We start from the raw sequence: 27,614 nt of genomic DNA on the forward strand, positions 1-27,614 counted from the left end.
CAAAATTTGGAAAGATATGTAGTTGGGAAGTACATTTTTATAAAATTATTTCCTACTAAATAATATGGATAGGAAAATGTCTTTCGCAAACAAAGAGGAGCTTAGCTAAGCAGCATAGTAGTAGGTTAACTTACATGAAAGCATCTAAGTCCTCGTAAATCCCTAGTACTTGCAAAGTCACTATTTAATTTACCTAATGTAAGAGAATTGCCTGCCTCTGCAAATTTCATGGTAGTAATAGAATACACAAATACTAATGTAGGTTGATATGATTATCACTTAGGAAATTTCCATGTGTTGCTCATGCCACACAATGTGAAATAGGAATGTGGATTAAGCAGGATCAAGCAACAATGTTATTGTTGCAAAATGGTTAGACATGTTTTGTGAAATTACCATAAATATTTGCATTAATCTGTGCTATCATATATCTAAGTACAAAGATCACATTATTTATACATGAGAAAGCGAACATATTCATAATGTTAGAATGTTCGCATGAGGAGATTAGGGAACTAATTTGAATTTTTTAACCTTTATTGAAATTTGTCAAAATAAAATAATCCTGGTACAGAACCTTATAGTTAAAAATCTATAAATCATTTTCCCCACGGACTCACATTACCATATATCCTTCACTATCGATTATATACTAAATAAACTCAAAGTAGATATACAATGATAAAATGATAGAGTTAGAACAATAATACCTAGTTTAACTTAATCATAAAATTTGACCTGCCCAACATATGGAACTTATGGTTTTATGACACTATTTCTGCCTCTTATGTAGGGTTGCAAATGAACTGAACATTCGTGAACAAGCTTGGTGTTTGGCTTGGTAAGAACTTGTTTATATTCGTTCAATACACACAAGATTAACTAAAAAAATAAGCCTGAACAACTCGTTAAATTAAACAAATAAGCTTGAACATATATGTGTTCAGCTCGCTAACATTTGTGAACACTGTTCGTGAACAATATTTGTGAACCATGTTGATCAATAAAACTATTATCATGTTAAATAAATAAAGTTTCAAAATGAACAAATAAATTTATATTATCAAGCTCAATAACTAATCAAACAAGCTTAAAATGTAAAAATTTCAAACAATCAAACAATCTTGAATTGAGAGTTCGATAACATTTAAACGAGCCAAGCTTAAGCCAAGCTTGAACCAAGCTCAAGCTCATAAAAAAGAAACCAAGCGAAGCTTGAACAATCATTTCAAAAGCTTGGTTCATGTTATGCTTGGTTTGGCTTAGCTTGGCTACCTTAACAAACAAGCTTGTCTCGGCTTGGCTTGTTTACAACCCTACTCTTATGTGCTAGCTCAGAAAAAAAACTCAAGTAACCAATGATACTAACCTAGAGTTGCCTATGTGGGCACGACCTTGAGAGGTTGATAGACTTGGTATCAGTTTGAATAATCAACTCAATAATAATATTATAAGTAATCATTTATAATCACAATTTTAATAACTAACTCTTAATAAATTTACAAGTCTATCATAGTCAGTTGCATGGACTATATGACCAACCTGTTGATGTCAAAGAGAGCATATTAAACGAAGTTTAAGAGAAGAATAGCTTGCCAATACCCCTTCTCGATGCTACTTGAGAGGCCCTTTAAAGACATCAAGTTAAATATATTGGGTTAAGTCACAAAAACCCAAGGGATTAAATATTTGCAAATTTGCAAATTGAATCTTGCACAATATTTAGTCTAGTAAAAGCTTTGTGATCTACTCAATGCTCACAATTTTTTTATAATTATTTTTTATTTTAAATTTCTCTATTATTAAGATATTTAATCATGGCTATATGTTGCTAATTTTGAGATAGATATAGTATCATTTTGAGGATATCTAATACATGTTACTTGCATGAAAATCAAGTACTTTATGACTGCCAAACACTATAAAGAAGAAAAGTTCTCTCAATTTTTATGCCTGGGAATATGCCACTAGGATGGAGTAAACAATATTAAGTATGGATGATTATACTGTTGGTTGCATTTAGGCATCTAATTTTACTGTTGGATCTGTCATAGTTTATGACTACTACTACCACTACTACTACTTTATGTTCCAATTTTGTGATATTATTTGTTGTGTTATCATTTGATGCTAAATGAACCTTTTGAATTGATATCAGAGATGCATCACGAGCCTTTGTATCTGGAAATTTTACAGGTAAAATTTCACTTGCAACACACTTTTATGTTCCTCTCATTTTTTCTCCCCTCTATATATCTTGAATAGGAAATAAGTGGTGTGCAACTCTTGTAATGATACAAGAAATAAGTAAACCTTTCTTATTTTTAGGGTGTAAGAATTGCTTCATATACATTTAACTTTATATTTCCTAAGGCCTAATTATACTTGTATAAAAGAGGTGATCCCGAAAGCGTGGCGCAAGCACCACGACAAGAGGACATGGATAAGTAAGGTGCTCACCTGAGTGCTCCTAAGAGGGAGATTAGATGTTGGCTAGACTCGAGCTTTGCGAACTTGGTCCGCATGAGCCAAGTGTTGTTAGAGGTCTCAGATCCGAAGATCTTGGCCAACCACAAAGGTCCTGACTTTTGGGGTCTTGGCTCCAAGGGTCTTAGTCCTAAAGGTCTTGGCCCTAGGCCTCGGAGTTGAGGATCTTAGCTGACAATAAAGGTCCTAAACTCGAAGATCTCAACCTTCGAGGTCTTGAGCTTGAAGGACTCGACTACCCTGAATAAGCCGATCGGGAGATGGTCCACTATTCGGTACAAGTATGTAGAATAGGCCCAACTCTGCCTTTGTGCAAGCTAATCCCAAGTCGAGTTGCGTAAGAAATTGCCGTACCATATCCCCAAGAGAATGTCTCTGCTGTTGATGGTGTCAGGATAGGATTTTCTTGAGGGATAAGATCATACCATGGGTGTGGTACCCGCTTTTGACAGATGGGAGATTGGATCCTCCTAGGGATAAGGCAAAGAAAATACTTTAAATAGAATGGGCTAATATCTAAGGAGGGTAACTGGCCCCTCGGATCTGTACTCCCAACCTAACCTTGCTGTTACTTCGAATTGAAGTTGCCATGTCTTCTTGGTAGCATCAATTGACGTCGTCTGTGGGAATAAGGGACTGAGATGTTGAGATGGAGAATCGAAGTAAATATGAAGATATAAAAATTTCATCTAGCGAGCGACACCTTCCTGTCGCCCCTAAGGCAGTTGCGCTTTCGCTGATGGTGGAGTAGCTAGGCCGTATAGTCTCGATGATAGTAGAGGTCTTGAGAAGACATTACCAACAAGCCCTAGCACCTGTAGAGGTATAGGAGCTAGGGCGTGGAAGGAAAGGATAACAACCACATGATTCAAACTCCGTTGGAGTGATTGGACACTCAGGAGGAGGCAAAATAGCCGATCTAGCATTTGGGAAAGGCAAACTCAACACACACAAAGATATCCCATTCTCGGTAGACGTATTGGTTAACGAATTGTTGAGAAATTTTCGGCCTTTGCAAATAGGACAGTATGATGGTTCCACAGATTCGTAGGACCATCTGTGCTGGTTTGAAAACACCGCCCTCCATCAAGACACAGATGGAGTTAAGTGTCACGTCTTTCTGACTACCCTAGCAGAGTTGACTCAAAGATGGCTCAATCAGTTGAAGTCGGGAGTCATTCGTTCCTTTGAAGACTTTAGTCCCACCTTCCGTTAGCATTTTGCTAGTAGCAAAAGGTATTAAAAGACCCACCTAGCCTGTTTAGCCTAAAGCAGCAAGACCAGCAGACTTTGAGGGAGTATATCCGGTATTTCATGCAAGCCGTCTTGGAGGTTTCTCTGCTACAGTGGGCATTCTTATCAATGCCTTCTCCTAAGGGTTGCGTGACGGAGATATCTTTAGATCCCTGAATCAGGGATCTTGATAAAGAAACCCCCCAACCGACTACGATGACCTCTTGGCGTGAGAAGTATATCAACATGGAATAATCTCCGGAAGTGAGGAGGAATGAGTGAATTGATGCAGTTTAGATGAGTGACAAGCCGAACCAAAAAGGTCGACCATCCACCCGGGGAGAACAGTCCAGACACTTCGTGTGGTACGCTTTGAAAGTGTCCAAGGAAAGAGCCATGTAAATTTTAAAGGATCACAAGCTGTGAAAACCTGCAACCCATAGTAGGGACATGCGCTGCGCCCCTTCTTGGCTTTTCTATTCGTATCATCAGGAGTATAGGCATACTACACAGGGGTGTTACTAACTAAACAAAGAAATTAGGCTGGCAGTTTGGAATAATCCACGTATTCAACTACTCATGATTCGTAGGGAAGCTATTCGCCAAGAGGCAAGGCCTAAAGGCTCCGATGATCAACTTGCTAGTCGAAGCAAAGAAAAGTCCCAAACACGAAGAGACGACCCATCCTATTGGGAGAAGGTTGGGCACCAAAACAACCTTCCTAGTTGGGGAGTCACAAATATCATTTCGAGAGGAGCTAATAATGGAGATTCGAATAGATCACAAAGGGCGTATAGTCATCGAATGGAATGCTTAGGAGTTAACACTTGATGGGAGCCAATGGAGATGCTTATCCTAGGATTCAACCCACAAGATATGGAAGGTATTTTATTGCCCCACAACAATGTGCTTGTAGTCCGAGCCACGATTGCTGATTATGATGTAGCACGGATATTCGTGGATTCGAGAAGCTCCATAAATATCCTTTTCAAGGAAGCTTTCGATTGAATGCAACTAGACCTCGGGAGCTCCGGCCAATAGCGACATCCCTTTTTGGCTTTGTGGGGCACAAAGTTAGGCCCATGGGTTAGATCCATTTGTCCCTTTCCATGGGAGAGGAGCCTCTTCGATGAACACGAACAACTCCATTTACTATGGTGGAAGTTCCTTCCGCATACAATGCCATACTCGGAAAGATGACCCTCAATGCCTTTCAAGCCATGGCCTGACCATATCATTAGAAAATAAAGTTTCTAGTCCGCAGTCGGGTAGGAGAGGTATGCAGAGATCAACCTATATCTCGTTGATGAACTAGGAGGTGTTAGCTAAAAACAGTTTCGGTACCGTATCGTACCGTGCCGGTATAGTTTCGGTATTTTTAAAATATAAAATATATTAATTAAAATAAAAAATTTAATCTAAATATTTAAAAATAAAAAATAAAATTTTTTTGATAATTTTATAGGTTTTAATAGGGCCTATTTAAATTATCCCGAATTATAATACAGGAGTTGATTATTAAAATCTAATTAATACCTAAGTTAAAAAAAAAAAAAGAAAAACATCGCGGTCGCGCGATCGGTACGCGCGCGGACGCCGTTGCGCGGAAGATCGCGACGCCTCAGCGTCGCTGAGGCTCGGAAGTGCATTTGCTGTAGGACTCAGAGCCTTGGCTGTGTATTGGCAAAAGAGGAATGAGAACATGTACAGATAGTCCTCGGATGCCTTAACAAGGTCACTACTGTGGCGCCAGGCCTTTTGGAAGACCTTAAGCTAAGCCTGATTGCTTGCTTCACTTGGAATCGAGATGTGTTTGCTTGAGAAGCTCAGGAGCCTATTGGGATATCCCTGCATATCATGGAACATCGTTTTAATGTGCTCTCTGAGGTTAGACCGGTCAAACAAAAATGGAGGCATTTCGAACTTGAGAAGGATAAATTGATTAAAGCTAAGGTGGAGAAATTGTTAAGGGCGGGGCATATCCCAGAGGTACAATTCCCGATGTGGTTTTCTAATGTTGTACTCGTACCGAAGGCGAATGAAAAATGGAAAGTGTGTGTTGACTTTCGGGATTTTAACAAAGTCTGTCCCAAGGAATGCAACTCACTCCCTTGTATAGACCAACTGGTGCACTCAATTTTGAGCCACGAATTCATCTACATGCTGGACGCCTACCAGAGATACCACCAGATACCTTTGGCTCGAGTATACCAAGACAAGGTTAGCTTTATCGTCTTTGAGGGAACTTTTTTCTATATTGTAATGTCTTTCAGCGACCTATCAAAGGTTAATAAATAAGGTGTTTAGTCAGTAGATCGACTAAAATATTGAGGTGTATGTGGATGACATCCTGGTGAAATCGACCCAAGCTAACTACTTAATTTAGGACTTGGAAGAGACTTCGCTATAATACGAAAATTTCGTCTAAAGTTAACCCCAATCAAATGTACTTTCGGGATCAAGAGTGGAAAGTTCTTAGGGTATGTGGCAAAGGAAAGAGGAAATCGAAGTAAACTTGAAGAAAATCCAAGCCTTAAGGTAGATGTAGTCTCTTTAGAACGTCTGGGAGTACAAAGATTAACAGGCTAGATAACAACCTTGACAAGATTCATCTCTCACCCAGCGGATTGAAGCCTGCCTTTCTTCAAAATCCCAGGAAGGTTACTGTTTTAGCTGGGATGATCGGTGTGAGCAGGCCTTCCAAGATCTGAAAAAGTACCTAGTCGTATTACCCATTTTAGCCAAACCGAGCCCTGACAAAAGGTTATGGGTATAGTTGGCTGCCTCCGAAAAAGCAATTAGCTTAGTTCTGCTCTGCCAAGAGGGTTCACAAAATCTCGTATATTATATCAGCCATCTCCTTAAGGGGGTAGAATGTAGATTCGGTGACTTGGAGAAGCTGATGCTAACTCTCACAGCACGACGATTGCGCTCTTATTTTTTGTCGCAACCTATCACAGTCTTAACTAATAGCTCTATGAGCAAAATCCTCACTCGACCAAAGGCATCCGGAAGACTCATCAAGTGGATCATCGAGTTCCACGAATACGATATTTAATACTAGCTGCGCACTGCTATAAAAGCTCAGACACTTGCGGAATTCCTTACCGAGATGTCTTCTTCGGAAGAAGAGAGCCTATGACATATATTCGTGGACGGATCATCGACCTTTGAGGGGAGTGGAGTCGGAGTTCTCATGGTGTCACCGTAAGGAGATGAGGTCAAACTAGTTGTGCAATTTAATTTCAAAGTTTCTAAAAACAAGACAGAATATGAGGCGTTACTAATTGGATTGAAAGTCACCAAAAATGTGGGAGCTACCCGATAGTGGTGCATTCAAACTCTCAATTAGTGACACGATAGATGAACAACATGCATGATGTGTGAAGTGAACGATTGAGAAAATGTCGAGGATTGCGAAAGGGCAAAGGGAGAGTTCAAGGAGATCCTTCTCAAGCAAATTCCTTGAGAAGAAAATAACAAAACTGACGAATTGACAAAGATGGTGAGTAGCCTCACCAATTGGACGAGTGTAGAGACAATAGTCCAGGTTTAGCTAATAGCACAAGAGGATAACCCATCACTACCACCAGAAGAACTCATATTGGATTTGACCGACTAGATATTAGACATATTGCTCTTTTTATAGCAAGGGCGACTCCCGACCTATAGTACTCAAGCCAAGAGGACCCAAGACAAGTTCACTTCTTGCTGAATGGAATTCTATATGAAAGAGCCTTCGCCTGACCTCTTTTACATTGCCTCGGAACAAACAAGGCTAAATACGTATTGAAGGAACTTCATGAGGGATGTCATGGAAGCCATGCTGGGAATTGGGCTCTAGCTCGGAAGGTATTGCTAGTCGGATATTATTGTCTGACTTTGGAAAAGGATGCAACTCAGCTGATGATTGAGTGTTCTAGCTACTAGAAGCATCGGAATTTGTCAACACCATTGGCAGAGTTTATGAAAGGAGTGATAACTCGTGCCCATTCGATTAATGAGGAATAGACATAGTAGAGCCCTTCCCCCTAGGACCCTCTTAGAAGCGATTCTTGCTGGTACCAGTGGAATATTTCTCAAAATGGGTGGAAGTATAACCATTGGCATGGATTATAGAAGAAGCAGTAATGAAATTTTTATGGAAAAGTATCATTTGTCGATTCATAGAATCAAGAAGATTGGTGTCGGATAATGGAAAGCAATTTCAAAGGAAAAAGATCCATGAATGGTGCTGAGAATTGAGATCGGTAAGTGTTCATTTCGTTGGTCGATCCCAGATAATAGATAGGTAGAGGTGGTCAACTAAAAATTGTTAGGGGGCTTCAAACCAAGATGGACCATTGAAGGGGAGTTGGGAGGAAGAGCTACACTACATATTATGGTCTGACTGGATGACTCCCAAAGCGGTCACTAGAGAAACTCTATTCGGCCTGGTGTACGACAATGAAGTAGTAGTTCCGGTTGAGATTGGAATGGAAATAAACAGGAGTAAGCGTCTAGTGGTAGTAATGTCAAATGACGGGCCCTCGATTTGGACTTAGTAGAAGAGGAGAGGGATATAGTCGTGGTCCGGTTAGAAGTCTATAAACGTAGAGTCTGCCAAGTCTATAATTAATGTGTTGTTCCTTGATCATTTCAAGTAGGAGATTGGGTCCTAAAGAAAGCTAAGTTAGCAGGGGAAATGGGAAAGTTAGATCCCAAGTGGGAAGGGCCATATTGGGTTATCCACAGGCTTAGTGTAGGCGCTTACTATTTGCAAGATAATCGGGGTAGGGACCTGTCGAGACCCTATAACGCTTTTCAACTACAACCCTATTATGAGTGTAAAATAATAATACAATGGATTTCTCTTATTCTATTACAAGATATAAGCCCCTATTTATACATGAATATAGGGACCTATTCTAGGAGAATTATTCTAAAAAAGAAAAACAGAATATTTATACTTAACAGAATATTTATCCCTAACAGAATATTTATTCATAAATATTCTAACACTCCCCCTCAAGCTGGAGGATATAAATCATATGTACCCAGCTTGTTACATATGTAGTCAATTCGAGAATGTCCTTTATCTTCATACAAAAGACCCTTTCCTGGAGCACCTCTGATATATCGGATAATGCTTGTTACAGCATCCCAATATTCCTTGTATGGAAAGTTGACTTACTACACTTATTGTAAATGAGATATCCGGACGAGTAACAGTAAGGTAGCTTAGTCTCCCTACTAATCGCCTGTATCGTTCAGGATCTGAAAGAGACTCCCCCTGATTTGACATGAGCTTGATATTCGGAGAGCTAGAACTTGCTAGCTTGCTGCCGTTACTGAAAGAGGGCAGTGGATAAGAGAAGCGGTTGATGTTGCTGCTTCTGTTGAGAAGAGAGGAGACGCCGACGAGCACAAGAAGACGACGCGATCCTTGCGTCGAGACCCTAGCCGCGTGATGAAGACATGCTGCTCAGAAGCGCGCGACCACGGGAAGAGTGGCGTCGCGAGGAAGAAACAGGAGCACGCGACCACGGGAAGAGTGGCGTCGCGAGGAAGAAACAGGAGCGCACGACCACGGGAAGAATGGTGTCGCGAGGAAGACGTGTTGCTCGTCGCGTCGAGGAAGACGCGCGACGAGGAAGTCGCTGTGATTGCTGCGTCGCGATGAGAAAAACGCGCGACGAGGAAGGCAGCGGAGGAGACGTGCTGCTCGTCGCGTCGAGGAAGACGCGCAACGAGGAAGCTGTTGCGATTGTTGTGTCGCGACGAGGAAAACGCGCGACGAGGAAAGACGGCAAACAGAAATGCACGCGAGGAAAATGCGTGACGAACAGAGAGAGAAGGAAGCCGCTTGTGATTGCTGCGTCGCGACGAGGAAAACGCGCGACGAGGAAAGACGACGAACAGAAACACACGCGAGGAAAATGCGTGGCAAACAGAGAGAGAATGAAGCCGCTGCGATTGCTGCGTCGCGACGAGGAAAACACGCGACGAGAAAAGACTGCAAACAGAAACGCACGCGAGGAAAATGCGTGGTGAAGAGAGAGAGAAGGAAGAGGATTGGTTTGGGCGGATAACCCTAAACCTAAGGAGGGAGGAAAACCCAAACCTAAACACGAGCACACGCGAGAAAAACGCGTGGCGAACAGACAGAGAGAGAGAAGGAAGAGGATTGGTTTGGGCGGATAACCCTAAACCTAGCCTTGGCTCTGATACCATGTAAAATAATAATACAATGGATTTCTCTTATTCTATTACAAGATATAAGCCCCTATTTATACATGAATATAGGGACCTATTCTAGGAGAATTATTCTAAAAAAGAAAAACAGAATATTTATACTTAACAGAATATTTATCCCTAACAGAATATTTATTCCTAAATATTCTAACAATTTCTAAATATTCTAACAATGAGTAAGCATCATTTTTGTTTGCCACTAACAGAGTCTACTTTTCTATTCTTTTTCCCTCTTTTTTCTACTGTCAGTAGAGTATAAAGAGTAAGTAGTCTAGTTTGGTCCTTAGTATAACTCTTTTCCTTCATAATAATAATTATTAATAAAGAAATGAGAATGATGTAACAGTAAGTAGTCTAGTTTGGTCCTTAGTATAACCCTTTTCCTTCATAATAATAATTATTAATAAAGAAATGAGAATGATGTAACCTACCTAGTACTCTGCATATGCCCTTCCTAGCCCAAAACTAGGTCATGTCTTGGGTCGACTATACATCTTTCCCTTCAGAATAAGGGATCGACTCGGCCTTCCTCGCCCGGACCTAGGCCACGTCTCGGGTTGAGTATACATGTCTCGAGTCGAGTATACATTTCTACCCTCCGGAGAAGTGATCAATTTGGCCTTTCTCACTCAGATTGAGACTAGGTCTCGGGTCGAGTATACATCTCTCCCTTCTAGATAAAGGATCGGATCAACCTTCCTCGCCCTGACTTAGGTCAGGTCTCGGGTCGAGCATACATCTCTCCTTTTTGGAGAAGGGATCGACTCGGCCTTCCTTGCCCAGACCTAGGCCAGGTTTGTTAGTGAGAGCCCTAGAGCCAATCATTTGATGATTGTTGTATGGACTCATTGTATCATATTTCTATTTATAAAGGCATTATTTTGTGGTTATTATACTTACTTGTATTAGTGCCAAATAAACTAAGTATAATAGCGTCCTTGTGTAGTAGGTTCATATCTATGTCAATCGATTGGTTGAATCGATAGTGAGATGATATAGAGAACACTACACTAAACTATTCCTAGTCAAGTATTAGCATTCAAGGACAATGTTAATGCATAGAGACTAGCATGTAGGTCAACATGATGACTTGATCTCACAAGTCATGGATATGAGATATCAAGTTGACACATGGGTATGCATTGGAGAATGTATATCGAATGACCCGCCATGAGAAAGTATCATGGATCGTTATATGAGTGTCATATACTTTCTCATGTGACTATTAGTATGACTATTAGTCCTTGGACCTGAAGTCACCATGGTTCCCTACATAAGGAATTGCATACTTTGGCTTCGTCAAACGTCACCCGTAACTGGGTGGACTATAAAGGCGATTACTGGGTATGTAACGAATTATGCGGAGGGATGTGAGTGATGTAGATGGGATCTATCCCTCCTATATGACGGGAGTGACATCTTCATTCTTGATAGAGTGAGACCACTAAGTGCATGGCCATGCCCAAATGAGTCAACATGAGATGTTGAGCTCGTTTGATTAGAGTGAGTCTACTTGGAGTTCAAGATATAGAATGATTTGAGGATGACACGGTCTATGCCTCGCTTGATCATTCTAGATGTCAAGGATAGAAGGACATTATCATATATTGTGAGAGTCACAATTAGTAGTCACAAGGTGATGTTGGATCTCAACATTCTTGTAACTTGGGTAGTAGTGATGTGTTGCTAGATACCGCTCACTACTTATGCACCTAAATGAGTTTAGGGCATTGCCAACGTTACAAGAACCTATAGGGTCACACACTAAGGGCAATTAGATGGAGATTAGGTCCATATGATGGACCAAGAGGATTGGTTTCATGAGATGAACCAAATTGGGTTAAGAGTAACCCAAGTTAGACTAGTTGAGTTGGACTCAAGTTTAATTCAAGTGTTGAATGAGTCTAATTAAGATTTGATTCATTAAATCAATTTAAATTAATGAATATAGATTCATTAAATTTAAATTGACTAGAATCAATGGTTGGATTTGATCAACCATGGAAGAGATAGTGGTTAAGTTGGACTTAATCAAGAGGAAGAAGAAAGTCAAAGTTTGACTTGACTAAAGTCAAGTTTGACTTGACCAAATGCCATGTCATGGTGACATGGCATGGGGCCGGCCAAGAGGTGGTCAATAATGATCCACATCATCAAGCATGTTGACTTGAATTAATGATGTGGAAAAAGGGAGGTGAAGAGTCATGGTGACTTGTCTTTGTTGCCACCTCATTGGATGACTAGGCTTTTGTGGCCAATGGTGGTTCTCCACTTCATCATTGACACCTCATAATATGCCAACTCATGTGATGACCCTTGGTATTCCATGAAAGCTATAAAAAGCCCTCTTAAGTGGCCGGCCACTACATGCAAGTGGAGAAGCATTTCCAAGAGGGTGTTAAGTGCTCTTTACTCCCTCTTCTTCCTCTTGCTTGTTCTTCCTCTTCTCCTCCTCTCCTTGCACGAAAACCTACTGTCCAAGAGTGCTAGCACACTCTAGAGAAGGTTTTCTCCACCTATTTGCTTGTGTGGATACCATAGAGAGGTAGTTAGTTTACTACCTTGAGATCCGGCGAGGAACGGAGCAAGCGGGATACGCGAAGGGCACGCGACAAAGGTATAGCTCTTCCTTCTTTGTAGATCTAGAGTAGATCTAGGTAGAAACGTGTTTTGCGCATTTTATAATTTTTCGCACGGATCCGGTGGCGGCTTTCGGGGTTTCCGCACGCGAAAAGCGGATCCTTTTGGATAAGGGATCAACTCGGCCTTCCTCGCCTAAACTTAGGCTAGATCTCGAGTCGAGTATACATCTGTCCCTTTTGGATAAGGGATTGACTCGGCCTTCCTCACCCAGACCTAGGCTAGGTCTCAGGTCGAGTATGCATCTCTCCCTTTTGGATAAGGGGTCAAGTCGGCTCTCCTCACCCAGGCCTACACTTGGTCTCCGGTCAAGTATATATCTCTTCCTTCGAGATAAGGGATTGACTCAGCTTCTCCTATCCCGATCAAAGACAAGTCTTAGACTTAGATTTGAGAGAAGCCTCCACTTTAAGCCTTTCTTACTCAGCAAAGAACTTAAGGCAGTTTACGACTAACCAAATAAGAAAAAACAAAAGAGAGACAAACAAATAGAAGTAAAAGCGGGCAAACTTAGCATTCAGATGATATTGTGGAACAATAAAGTTTAGCACTACAACATAAGTTCTAACGGTTAGTCATATATTACAATGTTAAGTAGGAGGGGAAGATGGTTGCGAGTCAAAGAGCTCTCGGGGGATGTTGTCTAGCACCTTGTAGGGGTCTAGGAAGTCATTCAAAGCATCGATAGGAGGATAGCTTTGTGCTCGGAATTATTCCACTGCACCCCAAGCCTTGCTTGAAGAATAGGGTTGCACGAGTTCCAAGTATGTCATTGATTTCTTGGGAAGCCATAAAAGTCAACTTCCGTTCCGCCCACCTGTCCTCTTCCCCAGCTTGATAAGCTTGATACGTAGCCATTTCGGTGTAGAGCAGTCCACCTTGGCTAAGAGGCAAGCTTGTTCCTCAATGGTTGATTGCTTTGTCACATATTGGGTAACTTCCGTAGACTCTAAGGCCAACTTTAGTTGGGAGAGCTCCTCAGGTAAGTGCTCCACCTCTGATCAAGCCTCGCGGACCTCCCCCACCGAACAGTCGGCTCAAGTACTCTGCTTGGCTTCTCGTGCAAGACTCCCTCAGTGAGCTTCAAGTAAGCGAGGCACTTGGGACACTAATTCCTTGTGTCATACTTGCGGAAAAACCAAATGTAAGGAAAAACAAAAACTAAGCGAAGACATAAGGCATAGAAAGTTACTTTTACAAGTCGAGCCATTGTATCTTCCAGAAGAACATGCAAAGGTATCTGTTGGACGAAAGCTTGCTCCTCAGTAGTGAGGCTAGCTAGTTGAGGGCTTCGACGCGGGGCTGAGGGAGTTGTAGTTGAAGGAGCCGACATGAGCGTGGGATTCTCTTTGGGAGTTGAGCTAGGAGAACTTGAAGGTGGCATGTGCTCGACGAGTGACGGCAGAGCCCCAATATAGGTGGGGGATCCCTGGGAGGCAACTTGGCTAGGAGAAGAGCTAGAACCTGAAGGTGGCATGTGCTCCGAGCGGAGCCCTTCTGTCGTAATGGGGCGTCCTCCGACTTAGAAGGCGAGATATCTTGGGGCACTAGAGTAACCGATGGGGAGTTAGTAAGAGCCGTTGGTTCTCGGGTCGATCTAGAAGACTGAGCCAACCACTTCATATTCTTCATTGCAAAAGACTTCAACATCTTTTCGACTATCAAAAAGAGAAAGAGTGAGAAATAGAAAAGGGAAGAACAATATAGGGGCAAGAGGAGAAGATCAGGATAAAATGCTAAAAAAAAAAGATGAAGGGCCAAGTGCCGAGATTGATACCTAGAAGCAGTAGTCGATCAGTCTCTATCAGACTTAGCTCGAAGTAGAACAATGTCTCTTCATCTATTAGAGAGGTGACATCGTAATGGTGACCTTGGAGGGCCCGACTTGGTCAAAGGCTAGGTAATCAGGAAGAGAAGGAAGGTCTGCCAGGTAATCGGGAAGTCAAGGGAATGAGAGGGAGAACGAAGTAAAACTCTTTCGAATACTTATGGGAAGTTGGATACCCTCCCCTGAATTGGGTACTCGAGTGCTTGGCGAAAATGAAGACGTTATCTTCACCCCAACGAGGATAGAAGAAATAATGGGAAATGAAAAAAGTGAGAAGAAGATGGAAGTGATGGAACACAATTACTACTACACACAAAAGACGGAAAAGTTAGGAGCCAGTGGTATCCCAAAGTAAGCCGACACCTCCTGAAAGAGTTGGGAAATGTGAAAACGAATCCGTCTTAGCATCTATCTATGAAAAAAATGTGATAGTGGGAAGGTGAGGTCTACTAGTAGGGCGGAACCCAATGACTTGAAAACCATTAGGAATTTCGTAGTCTAATTGGAGAGCCGAGGTTTGGATCTCAATAGACTTAGTCCGGTTACCTCGTAGGAAGAGGAAGACTCACCATCACTAGGACCTTCCTTAACACCCTCATCTCGTACCTTCACTGGATGCATGACAAAAGCAGTATTATAACGATAAAAGAAGTGGAGGAGAACTTACAAGCGATGGAGGTGGCAACAATGAGTAGGAAAAGTGAGAAGCAAGAAGGAAAACACGAGCTAGGGGTCGTCGACCCTATCTTATATCTTTGAAAGAAAGAAGATAGTCTCTCAATAGGTGATGATCCTGAGAAACAATAATTAGGGTTAAGAGCGCATGCACCTTGATAACTAATCGTGCATGATTTCCAACCTGCACGTGATTTTTTAGTTATTTCATGAGACTGCGGTGACAGGCTAGATCGGCGGTAGATTTAGTAGTAATGGCGACGTGATCTTTGGACAGGAAGAAAAGGGCGATTCTTCCTAAACTCCTGCTCAGATTGGTCTTGACTCGAGTTGTGCTCGATTGTCACTCGTCGACTTGACTAAAAGGGGGGGGGGGGGGGGGGGGGGGACTAGTGATCCCAAGAGTGTGGCGCAAGTGCCACAATAGGAGGACACAGACAAGTAAAAGTAAGGTATTCACCCAAGTGCTCTTGAGAGGGAGATCAGATGTTGCCTAGACCAAGGGTTGTCATTTGGAGAACCTGGCCAGCATGAGCCAAGTGTTGTTAGAGGTCTCGACCAACCATAGAGGTCTCGACCTTGGGGTTCTCGACTTCAAGGGTCTCGGACCTTAAGGTCTTGGCCCCAGAGGTCTTCGAGCTAAGGATCTCAGCCCGCCATAAAGGTCTTGGACTAGAAGATCTCGGCCTCTGAGGTTCTGAGCTTGAATTTCTTGGCTACCTTGAGCCAATTAGGAGATGACCCACTATTCGGTACAAGCACGTAGAATAGGCCCAACTTTGCCTTTGTGCAAGCCAATCCCAAGTCGAGCAAGATAAGAAACTATCATACCATATCCCCAAGAGGATTTGTCTCCGTTGCCGACCTGGTTGAGATAGGATTTTCTCAACAGATAAGATCATACCATGAGCGTGGTACCTGCTTTTGACGGAGTAGGGATTGGATCCTCATTCTAGGGACAAGGAAAAGAAAATACTTTAAATAGAATGAGCTAATATCCAAGGAGGGTAACTGGCCCCCAGATTCCATACTCCCAAGCTAACCCTGTTGTTCCTTTGAATTGAAGTTGCCACGTTTTCTTGGCAGTATCAAGAGGTATTCTTGTGATGAAGAACAATAAACAAAGTAATCCTTTATATTTTTCTAGGGTGTGGGAATTGCTGGTGACTCTAGTTTTATTTGAGTGGTCGCATATAGCTCATATAGATTGACCATCTCGTTCAGGTGTTGTACTTTTGTGATGGTTATTCATAAGAAGAATCTTTTAAAAGGTATTGGGTTATCAATGTAATGGTAGTCTTACATTAGTACTTCTAAGTTTAGAGGGTTATTGTGAGTCTATATCTCTATATATAATTGTTATCTCATGATAAATGCAATATAATAATTTTCTATCCCAAAGTTCTACATGGTAACAAAACCCCCTTTCTAAAGTTAAGGATTTCCAAAGAGTTATCCATCACTGCTTCTGTGAAAATCTACCATTTCACATATCACTTTATCATCTTTGTGAATCTTCTGATTCATCACTGATTCACCTCATGCAAACAGAGAGTTATTAGGAGCACTGTCCAGCTCTCCTGTACTTATCATCCTTATCCATGCGGTCTCATGTGACATCCAGCAATAGCATTGATCAATTGACTTCCTTCGATGCACAAAACACTAAGGAGGCGCTTGATAGGCGGGTTTAGGAGAGGGGAATGGGAATGAAATCTATTTCATTCCCATTCTTAATGCTTGGTAGACGGGAATGGAAATCAAAATAAGGATTTGATATCCCTGATTTCATAACCTACTCCTTCCCCGGTTATCGCTAAACCCATTCCCATCGCGGTACAGTTTTTTTCCCTGCGATTTCTTCCCCGCCGCGATTCTTCCTTTCTTCTTCCCCACCCGCGAGCCAGCCGCCCCCCTTTTCTTCTCCCCCGTTCATCTAAGCTCCCCCCCATCTTCCTCCTCTTCTTCTTTTCTCTGCCGGCCGAGCTCCTCCACCCCCTTCCCCTTTTCTTCCTCCTCCTCTTCTTCTTCCTTTCTCCTCATTTCTCCTAGTCTACTTGTAATCGATTGCTTGATCGAGTATGGATAAGTGTAATCGATTCCTTGATCGATTACACGGCTTTCTGAGAAAAACATTCGCGACATTTAATCAGCACGCGGTCGATTAGTTAAATCCAGTCGACTGGAGTTAAATCCAGTCGCCATTCCAGTATCTATACCAAGCACCAAAAATTCGGTAATCATTCCCATTGCCATTAACCCCTCAATCAAAATCATTACCATTCCCATTACCGAATGTATACCAAGCGCCCCCTAACTCGTGATTTCTTCCATGATGGACATCTTTCATCTGACGAATCACTTTTTTTTTTTTTTTGGGGGGGGGGGGGGGGGCAATTTCAGTTACGCAACCAATTGGGTCATGTATGGCCCAAACAATATCGGAACCTAGTGGAGAAGAGCACTGCCAGCATCTATTCTTGACTCAAATGCCTCCCTTCAATCACTGTGAGGACCTCAAGTGTACACGAACACCTTAATTATTAACCTCTACTCCCAATCGATAATTTGCCAATAATCATGCCGGATGCAAGCATTGCCACTACCAACCACTGCTCGTGATTGGAGGAACAACCATCACACCTCATGCAGATCTGAACATTACTACTACTAACCTCTGCACATGAATTGCCAGTCTAGCAATGATTGCACGTCAAGTGGATGTAAGTACCCGGACTACTAGCCTCCACTTGCAACTTGACTGTCTTTGTGCTCTGTCAAGCATTAACAATTTCTAGAACTTCACTAATTAAAAGTGATTTTTTACTGCATGCTTCAATAACTAATTTTCATTTTGCCTCAATTTGAGTATTATGTTTCTCATTTTCTTGGTGTGTATAGCTTATATTTTGCTTATAATAGGTTCTCTGGATATGTAACAAGCTCAACATAGATAATATTTATGCTTTATCTTCAAGGGAAGTAGTTAAAGGTATTGAGTTGGTGGTTTTAGTCTCAAAGTAGTACTTCTAGTGTTTGAGATTCATCATGAGTAAATATATGTAATAATTATCTCATAATAAATGTGATGCACCTCAAATTCTAGTATTTGTTGAGTGATTCTTGAAATCTTTTTATTATCGTTATGTTTTCTTGAATTAGAATTTATATACCATAAATTTTAATGAATTTTTCTGCTAGGTTTCATAAAGGAACAAAATTATCAGTATTTTATCCTAGACTGAATTTTATTTTAATAGACTTTTTAGTAATTTCCTATTCTAGAAAAAATTCAGTCATTTAAAAAAGCTCTATATTTTAGCTGATAAGTGTTAATCCATGTGGTGGCATTTATAGGTGATGGATTAACAGATTCATTGAATGGTCTCTCTACTATGGAGGTAAGAATAGTAGAATGTCTTCAGCAAGAATAATAGAATGGGAATTGCAATCCTCTATGTTTTTACGCATTGTAGAGAAGAAACAGGAGATTATCTCATTGGCATTTCATGTGTATCAAGTAATAAAAAACTGGTAGTAGTGAATATACTTTCTTTGAACTGGTGACAAACATATATACATAGTTATTTTTTTCATTTAAAGTTTGATCAGTTACATCAGAACAGGGCTATGATCGTGAGCCTATGTTTGCATGAAGACTGCATAATGTGTTATGCACTTTGAACCAAGGTTTGAAATTTCGTGCCGTCTCGCGCGAGACGCACGAAAAATCTCGTTCCGCCGCGGCACCGGCACCGGCACAGCGCCGGCACATGAATTCCGGCCGGGCGGCGCCTCCGGCGGCGTCGTCGGCCCCGGGCGGAACCTCCGGCTGCGTCGCGCAGCCTCAGCGACGCTCCTGAGGCGTCGCGAGGCCTCGGCGACGCCGCCGGAGGCGCCGCCCGGAGCCGGCGATGCCGCCGGGGCCCCGCGACACTCCGCGCAACGGCGTCCGCGCGCGTGCACCGATCGCGCGACCGCGATGTTTTTCTTTTTTTTTTTTTTTTAACTTAGGTATTAATTAGATTTTAATAATCAACTCCTAGCTATAGTTCAAAGTTATAATTCGGGATAATTTAAATAGGCCCTATTAAAACCTATAAAATTATCAAAAAAATTTTATTTTTTATTTTTAAATATTTAGATTAAATTTTTTATTTTAATTAATATATTTTATATTTTAAAAATACCGAAACTATACCGGCACGGTACGATACGGTACCGAAACTGTATCGTTCCGGTCCAGGACCGAAACTCCGGCACGGCTCGATATTTTAAACCTTGCTTTGAACTATCTTTTCTTCACTTATTTCCTATAGTTTCTTGCTCCAAACACATTTCTTGTTTTCATTGACTACTGGTGATAGAAAATTCTGTTTGTGTGAGAGTTGTATAACTGAAATATTGCATCCTGCACTTCTATGTGAACTTTGCCAGTTTAAATCTAGGGACTATCTGAATGCCTTTTCTTGGTTGCATTCCATGTTTGTTAATAAATATGTAGCAAGAGAATAATCAGCTATGATGTTGCTCGAACTGCAGAAAAGAAAAACACAGGCTCTGTTCTTGAAAATTTTCTCAAGGAATTAGTAAAAACATACAAGCGTTGAAGTAAAATAACTTTTAATAGAATTAAGTAAGCAGTAAACAAACTAAACAAGAGAGCCATGAAAATGCAAAGGATTTAGAGTAAAAGATCTTTGATGAAAAAAACTATATAAGGAAACAAATTTCAAAGTTCGCGGAAGAGTTCATTTCTATGGTTTTCTACAAGCTCCTGCATTAACCAACTAGATTTATTTAATTTTCCAATTTGTTTGCTTCCTCTATTCCTCTTATTCCTACTGAAAGTATAAAGTACAAGTGCTTACTAGTTTCTGAAATCTTTTTTATTTTCCACATGTTTTGAAGTTGGAAACCCGCTAAAGCAGGTCCCAAGCTCGGTTGAAAAAGGGGGAGGGTTATAGGTTAGATTGTCAGCCAAGGTGGACTTTAGGCAAATGTTCAATGAATCGATCTATCAAATTATTGTGCTAATGCCAGGATGTTCCCCGGAGGAACGCGTTGTAGGATTCGACTATAACGTCTTGGCAAGGACCACTGCATCTCCATGATAATTTGGGTGTAGTGTTAAATATGTAAGAGTTATATAGGTTAAATAAGAATAAATATTATAAGAAAAGTCTAAAATTTGAAACATGGAATCTAGGGACGCTCATTTGTAAAACAATGAAGGTAGTAGATACAATGATTAAGAGAAAAATTAAAATTGTGTGTACAAGAGATAAAATGGGTAGGAGAGAAACAAAAATGATAGAGAATTCAAGTTTTAAATTATGGTATGTAGGAAGGAATAAAATAAAAAATGGAGTAGTTGGAAAGGGGATATGATTATAAGTCTCAAGATAGTGGTGACGAAAAAAACTATTAATGTAATTAACATATATGCACCTTAAGTGGTATTAGATGAACATATCAAATTAGATTTTGGGACGACCTAGATAAGGTATTACAAAATATTCGACCAACCGAAATGATTTTAATAGGAGATCTAAATGAGCATGTAGGAGTGAAAAATGAGAAATATGATAGGATGCATGAGGTTATGAGTTTGGAACAAGAAATGAAGAAGAAAACTATATTGGATTTTATGATAGCATATGACCTTATACTATCTAATATGTTTTTTAAGGAAAGAAAAGAATATTTAGTCATGTTCAAAAGTGAAAATAATAAATCACAAATTAACTTGTTTATGGTTAGAAAGAATAATAGAAAGATTTGTAAAGATTGTAAGGTCATTCCTGAAGAAAATTTAACTACGCAACATAGGATAGTAGTGTTGGATATACGCCTCAAGCATAATATCAATAGAAAGAAAATTTACATAATTCCTAGAATTAAGTGGTGGAAGTTAAAGGATGAGAAGTAGAACATATTTAAAGTGAGGGTAGGAGTACAAGTACTAGGAGAAATATACGACGATATGGGATAATATGATATCAAAGTTGAAAATAATAGCTAAGAGTGTACTCGATGAGTCAAAGGGATGTGTATCACCAAGTAAAGAATCTTGGTGGTGGAATGAAAAAGTATAAGAGAAAGTGAAGGACAAACGATCAATGAATTATATACTTGTAAGACAAGAAAAACTTAAAAAAATATATATTAGTCAAGATAGAGGCCAAAAAAGTAGTGAATGAAGCTAAGAATAAAATTTTTGAATGCTTATATCAAAAATTGGATACAAAAGGAGAAAGAGATTTACAAAATAGCTAAAGCGAGAGAGAGGAAGGCAAGAGATCTTATCTAAATAAGATGTATTAAAGATAAATATAATAGAAATATAATATCTGGAAATACTAGTATTTTTATTAAATGAATGTTTAGTTGACCAACTTAACTTAGGTAATTTAGGTAGGTCATATGAGTATAGAAATTTTAAAGATTTCAAAGCGATGGAAGAGGTATTTTTATTGACTTTTTAATGAATGTTTAGTCGACCAACTTAACTTAGGTAATTTAGGTAGGTCACATGAGTATAGAAATTTAAATTTTTATCGTAGATTTCAAACTTCAAAAGTAGAGCAAGCTTTAAATGGGATGCAAAATGGAAAATCATTTGGATATATTCGAAAAGGTATGGAAGTGTCTTATGAAACAAAATATTGAATGACTTATAAAGTTATTTAACATGATATTGAAAATTAAAAAAATATTTGATCAGTGAAAGGTAAGTACTCTAGTTCCCTTATATAAGAATAAATGAGATGTACAAAAATATGCAAACTATAGGGGTATTAAACTAATGAGTCATATCATGAAATTTGAGAAAGAGTAATAGAAAAAAGACTAAGGAGACCATGGTGATTGAAAATTAATTTGGATTTATGCATGGAAGATCAACAATAGAAGTTATACTTCTTCTTAGACAATTAATTGAAAAGTATTGGAAACAGAAGCAAGACTTTACACATGTCAACCTAGAAAAAATATTATGATAGAGTCTCAAGGGAAATTATATGGAGAATTCTAGAAAAGAGAGGAGTTAATATAGTGTATATTGAACTAATTAAGGTGTATGAGGATGTACTGACAAGAGTGAAAATTTTAGACGGATTAATTGAAACATTTCCCATAAAGATATGGTTACATTAAGAGTCAACTCTAAGTCCCTATCTTTTTACACTAATTATGGATGAACTCACTGGACACATTCAAGATACAGTACCACGGTGCATGTTGTTTGCAGATGATATTATTTTGATAGATGATACACGAAGGAGTAAATGTTAAACTTGAATCGTGGCAGGAAATGTTAAAAGTGAAAGGTTTTAGGCTTAATAAAGTAAGAAAAAATATATGAAATTTAAGTTTAACAATATTAGACATAATGAGATAATTGTCAAGACATGAGATGACGAGTTGTCTGTAACTGGGAGTTTTAAATATTTAAGATCATTTTTGTAAAAAGATGGAGAGATTGAGAGAGATGCCTTACATGGAATACAAACGGGATGGTTGAAATGGAGAAGAGAGTCTGGTGTTCTTTGTGATCGTAAAATACCTCTAAGACTTAAAAGAAAGTTTTATAAAACGACAATTAGACCTGCTATGTTGTATGAAGCTGAATGTTGGGCTATGACTCGAGCACATGAGCAGAAGATGAGAGTTGCAGAGATGAGAATGTTAAGGTGGATGTGCGGACTTATAAGGATGGACATGATAAGAAATGAAAATATTATAGAGAAAGTCGGAGTTGCACTTATTGAGGAAAAACTCCGAGAGACACGTTTAAGATGGCATAGACAGATACTTAGACAACCAATAAATGTTTCAATTAGGCGATGTAAAATTATAACAAATGTACATATCAAACGAGGAAGAGGAAGATCAAAAAAGACTTGATTAGCAACAATAAATAAGATAAAATTTATTTAAATATAAATAATTATATATAAAAGATAGAGTCCAGTGGCGTAGAAGAATTTATATAGCCAACCCCACATATTGGGATAAGACTTGATTGTTGTTATACATGTTTTGAAGTCAGACATTCAGACCAAGAATGCTTAATAGGCTAATTGTTCTTTGTTTTAACGAAGAAAAATAAAAATGATAGGCATAGTGCAAGACTCTATGTTTTAAATATAATGATTCAAATTGTATTGTTGTCTCCAATTTCATGGACAATACAACAACAATAACAACAACCAAGGCTTATCTTACTAGATAAACCAACTAAATTACTTTTAACTGTAAATTAAGTTACTTTTTCTTTAACCTTTTCATGCTGAATCTTTTGGGTTTTCTTGAATCCATCCCTTTCCTTTGTACTCTACATGTATTGCTCAAATATGTTGCTAAGGGGTTATCCCATGTTTTTCGCTCCTATAGTTATTAGGTTTCCATATTCTGTTATTCTGTGTTTTTTATTTAAATTTTACCTCAATGGAAATCAATCTAATTTGTATAAATTGTTCTCATCATTTTGATGTAGGTGAAGAGTGTTGTTGACTGGAGAAAGTTTTACATGGAAAGATACATGTAAGATGCTCTATGTTCTATATTTTTGATATTGTCTAATATTTATTAATTTCTTCTGATGTTTATTTTTATTGAAATATTCATTTTCATCTATTTATTCTATTAGGCAAAACAGGGAAAACTAACATCTAGTAACATATCATTTTTAGGGGAAATACAAGGTAGTACAAGTTGTAGAGAATAAATACTAGATAATAGGGGTGATAAGAATGATTCTAAATGGATACTGGCACAACAAAATAGATCAAAATAACAAAGCCTTTAGACTACTGCAGGTATGGGTTAGACTATCATGGAAAGTTAAGCGTCATCTCACCTTAGTGCTACGTTGGCAATCAGAGGAATAACATTCTTGGTGTAAGATCACCATGTGTTGCTAGGAGCCTGGTGAAGTTGTATGGGTACCATAGTGGCACTTTGATCTGAAGAGTTTTATGTAGTTTCGTGAATCTCAAGGTGCACAACTATTATGCCAGGGAGAAATACCAATAAAAAAACTATTAGCTCAGGGATAATTCATATTTCGCAGGATGATAATGGGATCCTACTGTAGCGAATGAATTTAGAATCTAGGTTCGGGTTAATTGTAAATCCATGTTTTGAACTTTTGAAAGCTGCAAGTTTAAAAAATTTATTATATTTATCAGGGGAAATTAGACCTTATTTTTATGAGAATTAATCAAGCCATTCTTTCAATCTTCTATAAAAAGGGCTTATAATCCCTCCTTGTAAACTAACTTTTGGTTAGAAGTTTTGTTTCTGGATTTTGCTTTTGTGAAAACTTTGCTAGTGTTTGTGCTCCATTAATTTGGTAGCAGAACTAAATTTCTGATTTGATATTTGATTATTTCAATGTTCTCTTGGTCTTTGTTCTTGAACTCATCTAATGTGTTTCCTCCACTACTTATTATTAGTCCAACAATGCCTTCACCTTCTCTCTTTTGACTAGACCTCTTGAGTAGTCTCGATCCATCACCTTTCTCAGGCATCTCAAATGATGCATTACCCTTTATGGTATTCTAGTTTGATCCGTCGCACCTTCCTCCACAAAACAACATTTTCCTCCATAATTGTGTGTGCTTCTCTGTCTACTTCATCACCCACATTGTAACCCTTTACCACATCAATGCCATTTGTCAATTGTTATCCACCTCTACTATCTCTTCTCACTGCTTGCATTGATTGTTTTTTTTTGTTGTCTCTTCCTCTATGCGTAGCTGTTGACCCTCCCATTGAGCCCAACTTTTTTCACCTCATGATTGAGTGTTATGCGATCTTCTTATCCATGTTGCCCTCTTCTTGTGAATGCTTCCCTCCTAAAGATCTTGTTAGTCACACTCCTATCCTCTACTGACTGACACCTTGTGGGCTTATGCGATAGTAGCCTATCCAGTGGGCTTACAAGATTCTGCCGCCTGCACCATTCCATTGTTGCGCCCTCTCACCTACTTTGCCTACTTGACTATGCACCTCCTTCAACCCTCACCCGACTCCTTCAATTGTCAGTGCACCTTAGCCTTTCACCTCCCTCTTCTTGAGCTACCTCCATAATCACTGCCTCGTGTCCCATCGCTCAACTTGCCAACCTTATTGGTGAACTAACCATGACATTGCATGATCCAAACCTAGTCTTGATTTTGTGATCAAGTTTGACCCTTGTAGTGGATTAAAAAATAGAGAAGGGTTATTATAAAGCTATGGTAAACCCTAAAAGACAGGGCTATATTAGCAACACTGCTCCTCCCTGGATCTTGCATAAAAATTGAATTTGGTTCAACGTTCACAGAAGGTAGAGTTGAACCCCACTTGATCAAGATATCCACAAGATAAGCTCAATGATCAATCTAAACTAGCAACACCCCATGATATTTGCACCTCACTTTGAAAATTACTTATAGTTGAATTTTCTTGGTCTGATCAATTATTTTCATTCATTCAACTTTGGTCTGATCAATTATTTTCATTCATTCAACTTTTTAACAAATCATATTTTTTGCAAAAGAATTCATCATCATCACTTAAATAGTCTCCTACTTGTTTCCAAATTACTGCATTTACCCATTTTATAATTTTCATTACTCATCGACTCTTATACCAGAACAAGTGGAATATTCCACTTTGATATTCTGTCTTAATCTGCATTTGACAGATCCACTGGTCATTTAGTTGGCCGGTATTATGACAACCAGGGGAAAGCTACAAAATATCTGAAAGGTGTTGAGTCAAAGGCTAAGCGTGGGGCTCAGCTTTTAGAGAAGCAGAAGATTGAGGAAGATAAGATACCAAGTTGCAACTCCAAATGGAGTCAACAAGAGGGAGGCAAGGTATGAGCTTCATTGCTACTCGTGTTTATCTCAGTGCTTCAGCAAAACTTCTTTTTAACCTGATCCGAAGTGTATAATTCTACGTGTCATTTTTTGTTAAATGTATGTGCAATGGTTTTCCAGCTTTCATTATAAAACTAGTTTCAATGAAGCTTGAGTATTGTCATTAAATAAATACGTTGATACATTCATATCGTTTCAGATATCCAATTTCAATAAGACTAGTTTGTTAAATTCTTGCCCATATATTGTTTGGGTAAAATTTCTTTCAGTTTGAAATGTTTATCACCACACTTAATTCCTTTTAACACACTGGAGATATTCCATGCCATTTTAGAGTTCTATGAAGATTTAGTCTCATAGCTTTGGGCCACTAAACAAATTAGATCTCAGCTAATGTTATTTTCTACAGAAAGATCTTTTTCTAATATCTAGAGATATGTGTAGGGTGATAACTAAAGTCCAATGGCGCTATCAAAATTGTTTGTTAATTCTCTGATACAAGTTTCTTTAGGTATTTTTATTTTCTGTAATTTATCTAATTGACATCAAATCAAGCTACTTCGAATTGGTTTCCCTTATTTTAATTGATTAAAATTGTTCTCAAATGCGATAACAGATCCTATGTCTCAAATTGTTCCAAAATATAACTTTTTTTAAGAAAAAAAATCCTGTACAACTCCCAATCTTCCTGCTTTCTTGATATCCATAAAAGATCTCCCACTAAGTTTTGTGCATGAAATACATCTTGCCATTTAGTTGGTTACCCGCTCCTTTGGAAGCCGACCAGCCATCTAGATAAGAAAAATTATTTTCTTCTGTTTCTTAAATTTGATCTAATTTGTCGGTATACTGACATTAACAAGTGAGTCCTGTAATTGATGTGTTTTTGTTTCAAGATACTTAGTGTTATTTACAAAAAAAACTGCAGCATTGATCAATCCCAATTATTTTTTAAAAAGAAGCCACTTTGTCGTTTAGGCTTGTTTCCCACTTCTTCTGAGGATACAAGATGTTACTCAGCCATCCAGCTAAGAGAAAACATGGCAATAATTTTTGTTGTATTGACTGGTGTAGTTCTTTGTATTATCCTTCAGATTATTCATTGCAATTCACTAACGCGGCTCTTAGAATTGGTATTTTTATTTACATATATTTTTTTGTGAAAATAACATTTGCGAAGCTTTGGTAGATTCTATTTTCCTTTGCTAATTTATTTGCAACTTGCTTCTTTTAGGTTTGGTGTGATAGTGGTTATCCAAGACTAGTAAAGAGACCTGGGGACATCGCCCTTACCGGAAAGATCAGCCAACGTTGCGCGTGCTTTAAAGAAGAGGAGCTTGGACGACCAGGTCTGGAGGTATACAAGGACTGTGATTATTTGTCCCAGTCTTGCTCGGTTTAGTTTATTACTTTACTGCAGATGCTTTAAGAAGGTTTTGTGGTTGTGTACATTACTTGTCATTTTTAATCAGATATTCTGAACCTATAGAAAAAGAGGAAAGGAAACTATAATGTTTTCTCACAGATTAAGCATCGACTTCTCCCAAAAGATCTCTTTTGAAGTTTTGGACTATCATATTAGCGCGCTGCTTTATATATTAATCATACTGGTAGGTGTTGTTAGGTTGGCCGCTAGGAAGGTT

General features: G+C 39.1%; 1 protein-coding gene across 1 annotated transcript; it reads left to right on the top strand.

The window, feature by feature from the left end:
* Positions 1–2,158: 2,158 nt before the first annotated feature.
* LOC141816883 (membrane-associated progesterone-binding protein 4) lies at positions 2,159–27,520 on the top strand (the record flags this gene model as incomplete). Its single annotated transcript, XM_074704605.1, is given in 5 exon segments — positions 2,159–2,196; positions 18,455–18,498; positions 23,598–23,644; positions 25,794–25,968; positions 27,206–27,520. Coding segments are annotated over 5 exon segments (472 nt in total), but the record flags the coding sequence as incomplete, so codon positions are not given.
* Positions 27,521–27,614: the final 94 nt, after the last annotated feature.

Source organism: Curcuma longa, unplaced genomic scaffold (assembly GCF_044706935.1).
Source record: "Curcuma longa cultivar G26 ecotype Majalengka, Jawa Barat unplaced genomic scaffold, ITB_CL_G26_1.1 contig_18617, whole genome shotgun sequence".
Lineage (NCBI taxonomy): Eukaryota > Viridiplantae > Streptophyta > Magnoliopsida > Zingiberales > Zingiberaceae > Curcuma > Curcuma longa.